The following is a 16,237-nucleotide window of genomic DNA, read 5'->3' on the forward strand; positions in this document are numbered from 1 at the left end:
AACTGACTTCAAATGTGAGGTGGTCCCTAAAAAAAATGGTTTTGTAAATTTCGTTGTAAAAATGACAAATCGCTGGTCGAATTTTAACCCTTATAACTTCCTAACAAAAAAAAATTTTGTTTCCAAAATTGTGCTGATGTAAAGTAAACATGTGGGAAATGTTATTTATTAACTATTTTGTGTCACATATCTCTCTGGTTTAACAGAATAAAAATTCAAAATGTGAAAATTGCGAAATTTTCAAAATTTTCGCCAAATTTCCGTGTTTATCACAAATAAATGCAGAATTTATTGACCTAAATTTACCACTAACATGAAGCCCAATATGTCACGAAAAAACAATCTCAGAACCGCTAGGATCCGTTGAAGCGTTCCTGAGTTATTACCTCATAAAGGGACACTGGTCAGAATTGCAAAAAACGGCAAGGTCTTTAAGGTCAAAATAGGCTGGGTCTTGAAGGGGTTAAGAAGTAACCAGCCAATTACACGAGCCATGAAACGCAATCAGGCCAGGACTCACCTGAAGGCCAGATTCATGCGCTGGTAGTTGAAGTGTTCTGGAGCTAATCCTATCAGCACCGCGTTGGGACTGTCGGTGGCGATTCCTGCGAGCGGAGAAGAGAGAGGTCACCGCCGGAAGACTCTGCCGTAATTGAATTGTACGTGGCGGCTATAATTTAGTCATGCTTCGATACAAAGCCCAAGGAGGAAATTCTCATCAATGCAAAACCTTTAATTCTCGCAGCGGTATTATCAACCTGTCCTCGGTGCCTCTATATCTATACGGTGCATCGCCGGCTGCCGGATGCGGGGATCTGCCTGTAACCCTTTCCTTTGTGCTCCCCATTTTTTTTCCATGAAACGTCATGTACTCTTCCTTTTTGCGAGAAAATCCGCAGTGATATTTTCTTGATTCCGATTTGGCTGCCTTTTCTCCGCTGCGCATCAAACAAGGCTAAAATATAATGTTGGAAGAGGGTGGAACGTGACTGACGGTGCGTTTACGCTGGCCGACCGGAGGCCGATAAACAAACCACCAATCTCCTACGCAATGTGATCAGTGGTCATTTAATAGACCTGAATTTCCATGTGACAATTGTGCTGTGTGCATAGTATATCATTGTTCTCGGCAGCACATAATGTTTAAACAGGAAGATGTGCTACCGAAAATAATATTTTATTAATGTCCATCTCCATCGGCACCTGGTGTATAATATCTGGCCTCTCGCCCCCCCATGTGTAGTATCTGGTCTCTTACCCCCTAATGTTTAATATCTGGCCCCTTCCCCCGGTATATAACACAACATTCGACCCCTTGCACCCCTGTGTATAATATCCGGCACTTCCCACCCTGTGTCTTAACCTCCGACCCCTCACGCCCTGTGTATAACTTGCAGGCCCTCCCCCCCCCCCCGGTATATAGCCTCTAACCCTCCACCCCCAGTGTATAACATCTGTCCTCTCCCATGTATAACATCCGGACACTAGCCCCCAGTGTTTAACACCCGCAACACCCCCGCTGTATAAAATTCTGACCTCTAGTACCCCCGTGTATAACATCCAGTTATACCCCCGGTGTATAACTACCAACCTCTCGCCCCCCCCTTCCCCGTGTATAACCTCTGACCCCCTCACCCCCAGTGTATAGCCTCCGCCCCCCCACCATGCCGTCTGCCTTTAATACCATGTCACAGAATGGCTGGTGGTAAAGAGATCAATCTTCCTCCTAAATCTTCTGCTTCGATCTGCAGGATTTAAGGTGAGCTCTTCAATTTGCTTGATTTGTTGAGTTTCTGGTCCATCAAATACTATGGGAGACCAATTTGCCTTTTTTTTCTCATACATACCCCTAAACTGATTCACAAACATGGTGAATCATTTCACAAATATGTCCCAATGGTCACTGACTCAGAGAAACATTCCCCTTCAACCAAGCACGTTAACTTTACTTCTAAATGAATATGGTTAAGTATCAGACACGTAATAAGATGTTGCAGTATAGTTTACAGACCAGCAAAAGTAAGAGGAGGACAAAGCTGCTTCTAAAGGGTTATACTGCTGGAGGAGGACATAGCTGGTTCAAAAGGGTAAATCTGCAAAATGGATAAATCTGCTTGAAAAGGATAAATCTGAGTCGCTTATAAACCGTTAATCTGAGTCTCTTACTACAAGATGTACAAAGCCAGCAGTAGCCAAATGGTACAGTTAAGAGAATGTAGAATTTACCTGTTCTGCTGCTCTATAATATACAGGGATCCACAAATACGACTAATTATATTCACCCTGTAGTAGCAGACACTCCTGTGTTATGCTGCACTATCCTAGTTTTCCCCAACACAGTGGTTTCTCCCAGATAAAATGCAGGAACTCTCACACAGCTGTCAAATAGAGAGACAACAAATGGCTCCAGCTTGAGCCTCCTTCTCTTAAAGGGCCAGAGCTTTTATCAGTAAATTAATGAGGAAATGATTCAATTTTCCAGTTTATAAGTATCTGATAATGGTCTTACATTTGTTAAGTCTGCTCTATACATTTTCTTGGTTGGAGGGACATATAATCTAGATGGTAGCCATCCTTGGTGGTGCTTTTTACCCAACAACTTGCTGTGATCTTCTCCTGGACTTGGGAGAAGGAATATAGATGTTCCCCCACCTAATACTTTGGTGCCTTTTTTTGACTTTGCTTTGTCTACAGCCTTAGGTAGAGTTGAAATTGTTCCCGAAATTTCTTTCTTAAAGGTTTTACTTTGAAGATGAACAGTTAACTGGTTCAGACAAACACTGAAGACTATAGATGCCTCCCAATTTTTCTCCAGGTCTAGTTCATCTCTTTTATCCATAGAATCCTTTAAAGATCCCTTATTTTCAACGGGAAGAGCTCATGGTTTGGGAGATTTTAGCTACAGGATCTTCAATTTTAGGGGCCCTTTCCTAACAAACGGATGTTTACATTTGGCGGAATGATGGACATCCGGTTTCATCCATTCTAGATCTCCTAGGCTGTAGGCCCTCAAACATCCCGTCCTGGACCGTCCAAGGTGCTTTTTGCTCTTCTACTTGAATGGTGGCTTTTAGTAAAGGAACGCATCTTTTGCCAGGTACAAAGGTCTTCCAGAAGCTTTTTGTTCTAAGAATGACACCGATACTACTTTACCTTCCTCATCAATCTCAGAGCACTATGCCGCTTAAGACCGATGTGCGCGAGGAATTCCCGGGAAAAGTCCTCTTAAATTCCTCTATGACATTTTGAACTTCAGCCTAAATGATCTACAGCACTTAATATTCTGAAGAAGCCAGCGTAGAGAGAAGGACAGTAAGAAGAAGCTCCACCAACGGATTGACAATGGTTGACTCTAGCACGCCGCATACTTAGCAGAGGAGAAGAAGACACATCGCAGCCTGTGAGACCCCTGTAGGCCAGAAGGAGCCCATGTCAGACCAGTACCAAGAAGGTAAGGGCCCCAAAGAGATCAGCCACAGGAGAAAAAAATGAAAATATCATTCCTACAATTAGGCTTTCAGTCAAAATTTTGCACCGTTTTGGCTTTTCCAGGCTCTGCACATTCAACTTTGATGTGGTCTGTGGTGATAAATCGGCTGAGGAGCTCAGAAAAAGACAGATAACAGAGAAGCTCCCTGTCAGACTTTCATGGTGGCCTTACTGATGGATTCTCAGTTCATGACACAATGCTCCAGGGAGACGTTTTGGAACAGTTTACGGGATTTAACGTCCCATTACCTTCAAAATCGGGCAGTGCGCCATCGTCCACTAGCAGCATGGGTCGGACGTCTTTCTGCTCCAGCAGGTTCCTCGCTGCCGTCAGAGATGTGAAGATCTCGTCCTCGCTTATATCAAAGTGCAGCCTGCGCAGTCTCTCCAGCAGCGTCCTCTTACACTCTTTGGTCGTGTTAGTGACAAACCGTATGGTAACAGGAGCGGAGCGCAGTCTAGAGCAAGGAATACAGAGACTCACGCAGCAAGTGGGAAAAAAAAAAAAAGAAAAAACATGGCGGTTCTATCTGCAACAGCGCCATATCTGTCCACAGGTTGTGTCTGGTACTGCAGTTCAGCTCCAGTTAAGTAAACTGGTCAAGTTATAATGCCACAGACAACCTGTGGACAGGCGAGGAAACCATTAGACAATGCCTCTTACCTCTTCAGAGCCTCCTGAGCCCCCGGTATAGCGGTGTCCTCGATATGGAGGGTGCCACTTAGATCCACCAGCACGGCCTTGAGGGCGCGTCGAGCCGCCATTCTATAAAGATTCAGCAGGGTTAGATTTTACAATATAATAAATAATAGTCCCATGTAATCATATAGGCAATAATGTAGCCATACAGTGCCCACATATCAGAGAGAGGCAAAACAGTGATGTACAACAGTGCCGGCCACACGGTAATACATGTAATAATGCCACCAAGACATAAAGGTATACTGTACTGCCCGGTCAGGATCGTTAGATAATACTGCCACACAGTGCACACCTCATAGCACCATAGCATGCAGGTAAAAACAAAAACAACCATAACATTCTCCATACTGATATTCAGTGCCCCTAAAATAGTGCCGACCTTGGCGACCCAAACACATTGCCAGCCAAGGAGATTATAATGCCAGACACAACGCATCTATAATAGCCAGACACAAAGCTCATATATCAGGGCCACCCACACAGCGACCATAATATGGCCAGTCACAGAGCCCCTATGACAGTGCCAACCACAGAGCCCCTATAACAGTGCCAACCACAGAGCGCCTATGCCAGTGCCAGCCACAGATCCGCCTGACAGTGCCAGCCACAGATCCCCCTGACAGTGCCAGCCACAGATCCCCCTGACAGTGCCAGCCACAGATCCCCCTGACAGTGCCAGCCACAGATCCCCCTGACAGTGCCAGCCACAGATCCGCTATGCCAGTGCCAGTCACAGAGCGCCTATGACAGTACCAACCACAGAGCCCCTATGACAGTGCCAGCCACAGATCCCTGACAGTGCCAGCCACAGATCCCTATGACAGTGCCAACTACAGAGTCCCTATCACAGTGCCAACCACAGAGCCCCTATGACAGTGCCAGCCACAGATCCCTATGACAGTGCCAACTACAGAGTCCCTATCACAGTGCCAACCACAGATCCCCTATGACAGTGCCAGCCACAGATCCCTATGACAGTACCAACCACAGAGCCCCTATCACAGTGCCAAACACAGAGTCCCTATGCCAGTGCCAACCAGAGTCCCTATGACAGTGCCAACCACAGAGTCCCTATGACAGTGCCAACCATAGAGTCCCTATGACAGTGCCAGCCACAGATCCCCTATGACAGTGCGAACCACAGATCCCTATGACAGTGCCAACCACAGATCCCCTATGACAGTGCCAACCACAGAGCCCCTATGACAGTGCCAACCACACAGTCCCTATGCCAGTGCCAGCCACAGAGTCCCTGACAGTGCCAGCCTCAGAGCCCATATGCCAGTGCCAGTCACAGGGCACCTATAATAGCTAGCCACAAAGTTTATATATCAGGGCCAGCCACAAAATGACCGTAATATGGCCAGCCACAGAGCCTCTATAACAGTGCCAGCCACAGAGCCCCTATGCCAGTGCCAGCCTCAGAGCCCCTATGCAAGTGCCAGCCACAGATCCGCCTGACAGTGCCAGCCACAGATCCGCCTGACAGTGCCAGCCACAGATCCCCCTGACAGTGCCAGCCACAGATCCCCCTGACAGTGCCAGCCACAGATCCCCCTGACAGTGCCAGCCACAGATCCCCCTGACAGTGCCAGCCACAGATCCCCCTGACAGTGCCAGCCACAGATCCCCCTGACAGTGCCAGCCACAGATCCCCCTGACAGTGCCAGCCACAGATCCCCCTGACAGTGCCAGCCACAGATCCCCCTGACAGTGCCAGCCACAGATCCCCCTGACAGTGCCAGCCACAGATCCCCCTGACAGTGCCAGCCACAGATCCCCTATGACAGTGTCAGCCACAGATCCCCCTGACAGTGCCAGCCACAGATCCGCTATGACAGTGCCAGCCACAGATCCCCTATGACAGTGCCAGCCACAGATCCCCTATGACAGTGCCAGCCACAGATCCCCCTGACAGTGCCAGCCACAGATCCCCCAGACAGTGCCAGCCACAGAGCCCCTATGACAGTGCCAACCACAGATCCCGCAGACAGTGCCAACCACAGATCCCCTATAACAGTGCCAGCCACAGATCCCTATGACAGTACCAGCCACAGTTCCCCTATGACAGTGCCAGCCACAGATCCCCTATAACAGTGCCAGCCACAGAGCCCCTATAACAGTGCCAGCCACAGAGCCCCTATAACAGTGCCAGCCACAGATCCCCTATAACAGTGCCAGCCACAGATCCCCTATAACAGTGCCAGCCACAGATCCCCTATAACAGTGCCAGCCACAGATCCCCTATAACAGTACCAGCCACAGATCCCCTATAACAGTGCCAGCCACAGAGCCCCTATAACAGTGCCAGCCACAGAGCCCCTATAACAGTGCCAGCCACAGAGCCCCTATAACAGTGCCAGCCACAGAGCCCCTATAACAGTGCCAGCCACAGAGCTCCTATAACAGTGCCAGCCACAGAGCCCCTATAACAGTGCCAGCCACAGAGCCCCTATAACAGTGCCAGCCAGAGCCCCTATAACAGTGCCAGCCACAGAGCCCCTATAACAGTGCCAGCCACAGATCCCCTATAACAGTGCCAGCCACAGATCCAATATGACAGTGCCAGCCACAGAGCCCCTATAACAGTGCCAGCCACAGAGCCCCTATAACAGTGCCAGCCACAGAGCCCCTATAACAGTGCCAGCCACAGAGCCCCTATAACAGTGCCAGCCACAGAGCCCCTATAACAGTGCCAGCCACAGATCCCCTATAACAGTGCCAGCCACAGAGCTCCTATAACAGTGCCAGCCACAGATCCCCTATAACAGTGCCAGCCACAGATCCCCTATAACAGTGCCAGCCACAGATCCCCTATAACAGTGCCAGCCACAGATCCCCTATAACAGTGCCAGCCACAGATCCCCTATAACAGTGCCAGCCACAGATCCCCTATAACAGTGCCAGCCACAGATCCCTTTAATAGTATTATCAATAGTCGGCCATGGAGACAAGATAATGGACTCTCTCTGAGCTTCTGTCCTGTCTGACAAGGAGGAGGCTGGCTCTGAGGACACATCTCCACTAAACTCAGTCCCTGCAGGTTCTTGTCTGGTTCTGATATGAAGTACCACCTGATCGCTCCATTGTTTCCTCATCTCTTGCTGTAACAGATTTTAGTTCCATTGTTTTCACAATTAGGAAACATTTCCCAGTAATTTGTGCTGTGAGATTCCTGTGATAATCTTATCAGCGCAGATTACAGAGCTGCAGTTATCAGTCTGTGCCATATAAGCTATGAGCCATCAGCCGTCCTGTAATATTGCTCCTTATCACCAAGACATCGACTGCAATGTCAAGGTGAAGGCTCATTCTTGTCCTTGAGAACATGTGATGCGGATGATGCGCTCACCGCCTCTGCAGGGACTCACGTCCTGATATCTCCTAGCCGTCGCTGCATTCATGGGCCAGATTATCGCAGCGGCGTGCACAATGCTCCTGTGATATTACATGGTGTTAGCCTGCTGCATCCCATAACGCTGCATTCATGGGCCAGATTATCGCACCGGAAGGCACAATGTTCCTGTGATATTACATGCAGCGTTAGCCTTCTGTATCCCATAACGCTGCATTCATGGGCCAGATTATCGCACCGGCGTGCACAATGTTCCTGTGATATTACATGCAGCTATAGCCTTCTGCATCCCATAACGCTGCATTCATGGGCCAGATTATCGCACCAAAAGGCACAATGTTCCTGTGATATTACATGAAACGTTAGCCTGCTGCATCCCATAACGCTTCATTCAATGGCCAGATTATTGCACCGGTGTGCACAATATTCCTGTGATATTACATGCAGTATTAGCCTGCTGCATCCCATAACGCTGCATTCATGGGCCAGATTATCACTCTGGCGTGCACAATGTTGCTGTGATATTACATGCATTGCTAGCCTGCTGCATCTCATAACGCTGCATTCATGGGCCAGATTATCGCACCGGCGTGCACAATGTTCCTGTGATATTACATGCAGTACTAGCCTGCTGCATCTCATAACGCTGCATTCATGGCCCAGATTATCGCACCGGCATGCACAATCTTCCTGTGATACTACATGCAGTGTTAGCCTGCTGCATCCCTTAACGCTGCATTCATGGGCCAGATTATTGCACCGGCGTGCACAATGTTGCTGTCATATTACATGCAGTGTTAGCCTGCTGAATCCCATAACGTTTGCATTTTGAGGTTTTGTTTTGCTATTATGGTGGAAATTTAATTACTGCGCCCTGTGTGTCACCAAATGCAGATCACATATCGCCTGCGGATGGGACGGTGAGCTTGCAAGAGTTGGCGGCACAATAAATCGAGGACTAAAGGTGGATTCGAAAACTGCGGTCACATTTTTGAAAAATCGCAGCAAAGGCTGAGACGTGAGCGCAAGACGTTTTTTGTAGATTTTTGCTCTCACATCCCACCAAATTTTCCCCGGTGTAAGAGTCGTTGCGTATCGCGTGATGATTACGTCACAGAGGTTAAAAAAAAAAACACAGCAAAGTTGGCAGAGTTAAAAAAAAATGCAAAAGTGCAAAAAAGATCTGCATTTTGATGCACATTTCTCCCTGATCAAACTGATCAGAATTATAGGTGCGATTTTCTTCTATGTGAAAAAAAAAATCGGGCGTCTGAATGAGGCGAGGCTTGTCTGATTTTTGTCCGGATATTTAGAACTCATTCACATGTATTGTACTGTAAATTGAATTTTTGGTGCAAGAATCCACATTGTGTGAGCATGGCCCAATATACTGCAGATTTTCCAGCCGCTAAAATCCACAGTGGAATATTTTCTCCGTGGGAACGTACCCTTAGCCAAAACGATTTTTGCATCTGCAGTTCCTCTCTGTACGTGGCACTACACTAAAATGGTAAAAAAAATGCTATATGACATTATATATTGTTGGATTAAAAGGAATCTGCCAGCACGTTTTTACACAAGGAAGTAGTGGTATGACTGTGTGGGTGCTTGTTCCCTGATAAAAACGATACCTTTTTTGTAGAGATCCGATAAGCCAGTCATGAGGAATCCAGTGTTGAAGCCGTATGCAAATCAGGCACTGGGGGCGTGCCAATGCACTTGGAACAATCGGCCACGCCCCCCAGTGCACTTAAAGCCTGATTTGTCTAAGATTTCTACACTGGATTTCTCAGGACTGGAACATCAGATCTCTACAAAACACGTATTGTTTTTATCGGGGAACAAGCGCCTATACGAACATACCACTACTTCCTTACGTAAAAAGCTCTCACAGGTTCCCTTTAAAAACCGCTTAGGCTGCATTCATACGACCTAGCGTCATCAAAATAATGGATCCATAAAGTATAGAGCACATAGATGTCTTCTGCCTCTATTCCAGAAAAAAAAGCTAAGGAATTTAAAAAAACAAACAAAAAAATGCATTAAAAAACAAACAAACAGTAAAAACGCTTGAAACAGTGTGGCAACATACTTGTTGTTTGTAACCATGGAGACGCATTGATCCAAATAGGAGCTGCGTACACCATTGTTAGATTTAATCAAACTTATTTGCAAAGTTTTATCTTTTTTTTTTTTTTTTTTAAATGCATTGAAGCAACCGGCTGCATAAACAGACAACCCCTTTAAGCTTCAGTTATATGATTTCCTATATTGCCTGCTGCTGACAATTCTTAACTTTACTCTTTACTTGTGGCTCATGGAGTTAACATGAGGACAGAACTACAAGTCTCAGCACAGTTATATCATTATGGCATTCTACAGCTTTCATTTGTTACCTAGTAATGGATGGAACTGGAGCTCTGCCTTACCTCCTAACCAGCAGCACTGCAGTCCTGTCACTGACAGAAAATAGGTGACCACCATAAAGCCTGCACCAATTTATAGGTAACTTACTATTTTCTACACACAGGCAATTCCAAGGTCAGTCTAGTTTGAAGAGGACCCCGGGCCTTGCGAACAGGGTGCGTTCCACGCCTCAGTGCTGATGACGTTCCTGACTACTGCAGGCAAATGCGGAAGTGAGGCGTGGAACGCACAAAGTCATATAGCAACAAATGTGTCTCCAGCAAGTGTAGCACTACAATAACCAGCATGTTCTGCAAGTAAATCTGGATATTGTAGTGTCACATCTCTTGGAGAGATAGAGTGTAAAGCACAATAATGCTTTGTATTAGAATATGATTATACATGTAGTCTCCAGTAACCATAGAAACAGACAACTAAAAGATCTAAATCCACTGAAGCGGAAAACCGAGTGAAATTCAAACTTATTTAGTCTCAAAACGTTTGGCCGCGACTTTACCAGAATCTTACAACTGACGTGCATAACAATGCTTATGTTGTCAAAGGGATTACAAGTGAAAAACAATTTTCTGGGGGTAAAAAAAAGGGGTGAGACCTCCTGGTGGAAAATCTCCTTGGCGCCACAAAGTCCTGGAAAATCTCCCAGGAAGCAGCACTGCGAAAGTAAAGAGCTGATTGACTTTGACAAAGGCCATATTGTGATGAGCAAAATACGGAACTCCCCCAAAATGGGTTGTTCCCGGTAAACGGCATGTTTAGTGGGGTGTTTACGGTATAGAGCAGGTCTTGTGGGGGTGTTCCCAGTACATGGCCTGTCTGTCGGGGTGTTCCCAGTATATGGTGGGTCTGTCGATGAGTTTCCACTATATGGTGGGTCTGTTGGGGTGTTCCCAGTATATGGTGGGTCTATTGGGATGTTCCCAGTATATTGTGGATCGCGTGAGGTGTTCCCGTGTATTGTGGGTCTGTGGAGGTGTTCTCGGTACACTGTGGGTCTATTGGGGTGTTCCCGGTATATGGTGGATCTTGTGGCAGTGTTCCCGGTATATGGTGGGTCTGTTGGGGTGTTCCCGGTATATGGTGGGTTTATTGGGGTGTTCCCGGTATATGGTGGATCTTGTGGGGGTGTTCCCAGTATATGGTGGGTTTATTGGGGTGTTCCCAGTATATGGTGGGTCTATTGGGATGTTCCCAGTATATTGTGGATCGCGTGAGGTGTTCCCGTGTATTGTGGGTCTGTGGAGGTGTTCTCGGTACACTGTGGGTCTATTGGGGTGTTCCCGGTATATGGTGGATCTTGTGGCAGTGTTCCCAGTATATGGTGGGTCTGTTGGGGTGTTCCCGGTATATGGTCGGTTTATTGGGGTGTTCCCGGTATATGGTGGATCTTGTGGGGGTGTTCCCAGTATATGGTGGGTTTATTGGGGTGTTCCCAGTATATGGTGGGTCTATTGGGATGTTCCCAGTATATTGTGGATCGCGTGAGGTGTTCCCTGTATATTGGGGGTCTGTGGAGGTGTTCTCGGTATACTGTGGGTCTATTGGGGTGGATCTTCTGGTGGTGTTCCCGGTATATGGTGGGTCTATTGGGGTGTTCCTGGTGTATGGTGAGTCTTGTGAGGTGTTACCGGTATACGGTGGGTCAATTGGGGTGTTCCCAGTATATGGTGAATCGTGTGAGGTGTTCCCGGAATGTGGTGGATCTTGTGGGGGTGTTTCCAGTATATGGTGAGTCTATTGGGGTGTCCCCAGTATATTGTGGATCGTGTGAGGTGTTCCCAGTATATGGCGGGTCTGTTGGGGTGTTCTCGGTATATGTTGAATCTTGTAAGGTGTTCCCGGTATATAGAGGGTTTGTTGAAGTGTTCCTGGTATATGGTGGATCGTGTGAGGTGTTCCCAGTATATGGTGGGCCTGTTAGGGGTGTTCCCGGGATATGGTGAATCTTATGAGGTGTTCCCGGTATGTGGTGGGTTTGTTGGGGTGTTCCCAGTATGTTGTAGATCGTGTGAGGTGTTCCCAGTATATGGTGGGTCTGTTAGGGGTGTTCCCGGTATATGGTGAATCTTATGAGGTGTTCCCAGTATGTGGTGGGTTTGTTGGGGTGTTCCCAGTATGTTGTAGATCGTGTGAGGTGTTCCCAGTATGTGGTGGGTTTGTTGGGGTGTTCCCAGTATGTTGTAGATCGTGTGAGGTGTTCCCAGTATATGGTGGGTCTGTTAGGGGTGTTCCCGGTATATGGTGAATCTTATGAGGTGTTCCCAGTATGTGGTGGGTTTGTTGGGGTGTTCCCAGTATGTTGTAGATCGTGTGAGGTGTTCCCAGTATGTGGTGGGTTTGTTGGGGTGTTCCCAGTATGTTGTAGATCGTGTGAGGTGTTCCCAGTATATGGTGGGTCTGTTAGGGGTGTTCCCGGTATATGGTGAATCTTATGAGGTGTTCCCAGTATGTGGTGGGTTTGTTGCGGTGTTCCCAGTATGTTGTAGATCGTGTGAGGTGTTCTCAGCATATGGTGGGTCTGTTGGGGGTGGTCCCGGTATATGGTGAATCTTATGAGGTGTTCCCGGTATGTGGTGGGTTTGTTGAGGCGTTCCCGGTATATGGTGGATCTGTTGGAGTGTTCCTAGTATATTGTGGATCGTGTGAGGTGTTCCCAGTATATGGTGGGTCTGTTGGGGGTGTTCCCGGTATATGGTGAATCTTATGAGGTGTTCCCGGTATGTGGTGGGTTTGTTGGGGTGTTCCCAGTATGCTGTAGATCGTGTGAGGTGTTCCCGGTATATGGTGGGTCTGTTAGGGGTGTTCCCGGTATATGGTGAATCTTATGAGGTGTTCCCGGTATGTGGTGGGTTTGTTGGGGTGTTCCCAGTATGTTGTAGATCGTGTGAGGTGTTCCCGGTATATGGTGGGTCTGTTAGGGGTGTTCCCGGTATATGGTGAATCTTATGAGGTGTTCCCGGTATGTGGTGGGTTTGTTGCGGTGTTCCCAGTATGTTGTAGATCGTGTGAGGTGTTCTCAGCATATGGTGGGTCTGTTGGGGGTGGTCCCGGTATATGGTGAATCTTATGAGGTGTTCCCGGTATGTGGTGGGTTTGTTGAGGCGTTCCCGGTATATGGTGGATCTGTTGGAGTGTTCCTAGTATATTGTGGATCGTGTGAGGTGTTCCCAGTATATGGTGGGTCTGTTGGGGGTGTTCCCGGTATATGGTGAATCTTATGAGGTGTTCCTGGTATATGGTGGGTTTGTTGAGGCGTTCCTGGTATATGGTGGATCTGTTCGAGTGTTCCTAGTATATTGTGGATCGTGTGAGGTGTTCCCAGTATATGGTGGGTCTGTTGAGGGTGTTCCCGGTATATGGTGTATCTTATGAGGTGTTCCTGGTATATGGTGGGTTTGTTGAGGCGTTCCTGGTATATGGTGGATCTGTTGGAGTGTTCCTAGTATATTGTGGATCGTGTGAGGTGTTCCCAGTATATGGTGGGTCTGTTGGGGGTGTTCCCGGTATATGGTGAATCTTATGAGGTGTTCCCGGTATGTGGTGGGTTTGTTGGGGTGTTCCCAGTATGCTGTAGATCGTGTGAGGTGTTCCCGGTATATGGTGGGTCTGTTAGGGGTGTTCCCGGTATATGGTGAATCTTATGAGGTGTTCCCGGTATGTGGTGGGTTTGTTGGGGTGTTCCCAGTATGTTGTAGATCGTGTGAGGTGTTCCCGGTATATGGTGGGTCTGTTAGGGGTGTTCCCGGTATATGGTGAATCTTATGAGGTGTTCCCGGTATGTGGTGGGTTTGTTGCGGTGTTCCCAGTATGTTGTAGATCGTGTGAGGTGTTCTCAGCATATGGTGGGTCTGTTAGGGGTGTTCCCGGTATATGGTGAATCTTATGAGGTGTTCCCGGTATGTGGTGGGTTTGTTGCGGTGTTCCCAGTATGTTGTAGATCGTGTGAGGTGTTCTCAGCATATGGTGGGTCTGTTAGGGGTGTTCCCGGTATATGGTGAATCTTATGAGGTGTTCCCGATATGTGGTGGGTTTGTTGGGGTGTTCCCAGTATGTTGTAGATCGTGTGAGGTGTTCCCAGTATATGGTGGGTCTGTTGGGGGTGTTCCCGGTATATGGTGAATCTTATGAGGTGTTCCCGGTATGTGGTGGGTTTGTTGAGGCGTTCCCGGTATATGGTGGATCTGTTGGAGTGTTCCTAGTATATTGTGGATCGTGTGAGGTGTTCCCAGTATATGGTGGGTCTGTTGGGGGTGTTCCCGGTATATGGTGAATCTTATGAGGTGTTCCTGGTATATGGTGGGTTTGTTGAGGCGTTCCTGGTATATGGTGGATCTGTTCGAGTGTTCCTAGTATATTGTGGATCGTGTGAGGTGTTCCCAGTATATGGTGGGTCTGTTGAGGGTGTTCCCGGTATATGGTGTATCTTATGAGGTGTTCCTGGTATATGGTGGGTTTGTTGAGGCGTTCCTGGTATATGGTGGATCTGTTGGAGTGTTCCTAGTATATTGTGGATCGTGTGAGGTGTTCCCAGTATATGGTGGGTCTGTTGGGGGTGTTCCCGGTATATGGTGAATCTTATGAGGTGTTCCCGGTATGTGGTGGGTTTGTTGGGGTGTTCCCAGTATGCTGTAGATCGTGTGAGGTGTTCCCGGTATATGGTGGGTCTGTTAGGGGTGTTCCCGGTATATGGTGAATCTTATGAGGTGTTCCCGGTATGTGGTGGGTTTGTTGGGGTGTTCCCAGTATGTTGTAGATCGTGTGAGGTGTTCCCGGTATATGGTGGGTCTGTTAGGGGTGTTCCCGGTATATGGTGAATCTTATGAGGTGTTCCCGGTATGTGGTGGGTTTGTTGCGGTGTTCCCAGTATGTTGTAGATCGTGTGAGGTGTTCTCAGCATATGGTGGGTCTGTTAGGGGTGTTCCCGGTATATGGTGAATCTTATGAGGTGTTCCCGGTATGTGGTGGGTTTGTTGCGGTGTTCCCAGTATGTTGTAGATCGTGTGAGGTGTTCTCAGCATATGGTGGGTCTGTTAGGGGTGTTCCCGGTATATGGTGAATCTTATGAGGTGTTCCCGATATGTGGTGGGTTTGTTGGGGTGTTCCCAGTATGTTGTAGATCGTGTGAGGTGTTCCCAGTATATGGTGGGTCTGTTGGGGGTGTTCCCGGTATATGGTGAATCTTATGAGGTGTTCCCAGTATGTGGTGGGTTTGTTGGGGTGTTCCCAGTATGTTGTAGATCGTGTGAGGTGTTCCCAGTATATGGTGGGTCTGTTAGGGGTGTTCCCGGTATATGGTGAATCTTATGAGGTGTTCCTGGTATGTGGTGGGTTTGTTGCGGTGTTCCCAGTATGTTGTAGATCGTGTGAGGTGTTCTCAACATATGGTGGGCCTGTTGGGGTGTTCTCGGTATATGGTGAATCTTGTGAGGTGTTTCCGGTATGTGGTGGGTTTGTTAGGGTGTTCCCGGTATGTGGTGGGTCTGTTGGAGTGTTCCCAGCACATGGCAGGTCTATTGGGGTGTTCACAGTATATGGTGGGTCTATTGGGGTGTTATCGGTATATAGTGGGTTTTGTGGGGTGTTTAAAATATATGGAACATCTTTTAGGATGTTCCCAGAATATGGCAGGTCTTTTGGAGTGTTCCCAGTATACCGCGAGTTTTAGAGGTCTCCAGTATACCACAGGTCTCATGAGGTGTTCTTGATATACAGCGGGTCCTATAGGGATTTCCCAGTATATGGAAGTCTTGTGGGGTATTTCTAGTATATGGCTGGTTTTGTGGGGTGTTGCCAGTAGATGGTGGGTCTTGTGGGTGCACAGTGATTATTACCTAGGAAAGGTGGTCCATGGTGTAACAGAGAATGAGTGAAACGGATGACCAAGATTCATTGATACACGTGGGGAGTGAAAGTTAGGCTGCCAGGTCCGATTCCCAGAAAACTAATATTACTGTGGTTCAAATTGTGAAGAAATTTACAACTGGATATGATAGAGGTCAAGACACGCAGAACATGGCAGCTTGCTGTGTGGAGCTGTGTGTTTTCTGGCTTGTCAGGGCGCTCATGCTGATCTATGTGCACTCCACATAATCCAACCAATGGGAATGTGAACATCAGAACAGGATCAAGAAACAAAGAAGGAAGTCAGATCTGATGAATCACTCTTACAGCATGTGGGCAGCGGGGTGCGCGCCACTTACATGGGGAAGGGATGGTATAAGGGTGCGCTATGGGAAGACAAGCTAGTGGGGGCACAAAACATTGGC

At 47.7% G+C, this 16,237-nt stretch overlaps 1 protein-coding gene across 1 annotated transcript in view; it reads right to left on the minus strand.

Moving 5' to 3' along the window:
* Nucleotides 1–10,032, minus strand: part of HDHD2 (haloacid dehalogenase like hydrolase domain containing 2) — a 30,200-nt gene extending 20,168 nt beyond the window's left edge. The window contains exons 1-4 of the mRNA XM_069746535.1: nucleotides 9,977–10,032; nucleotides 4,154–4,255; nucleotides 3,739–3,947; nucleotides 521–605 (exon numbers count right to left, since the gene is read on the minus strand). Coding sequence (XP_069602636.1) covers nucleotides 521–605; nucleotides 3,739–3,947; nucleotides 4,154–4,254 — 395 coding nt within the window. The 5' untranslated portion in view covers nucleotide 4,255; nucleotides 9,977–10,032. The remainder of the gene's footprint in view (nucleotides 1–520; nucleotides 606–3,738; nucleotides 3,948–4,153; nucleotides 4,256–9,976) is intronic.
* Nucleotides 10,033–16,237: the final 6,205 nt, after the last annotated feature.

This window comes from Ranitomeya imitator, chromosome 1 (genome assembly GCF_032444005.1).
Source record: "Ranitomeya imitator isolate aRanImi1 chromosome 1, aRanImi1.pri, whole genome shotgun sequence".
Taxonomy (NCBI): domain Eukaryota; kingdom Metazoa; phylum Chordata; class Amphibia; order Anura; family Dendrobatidae; genus Ranitomeya; species Ranitomeya imitator.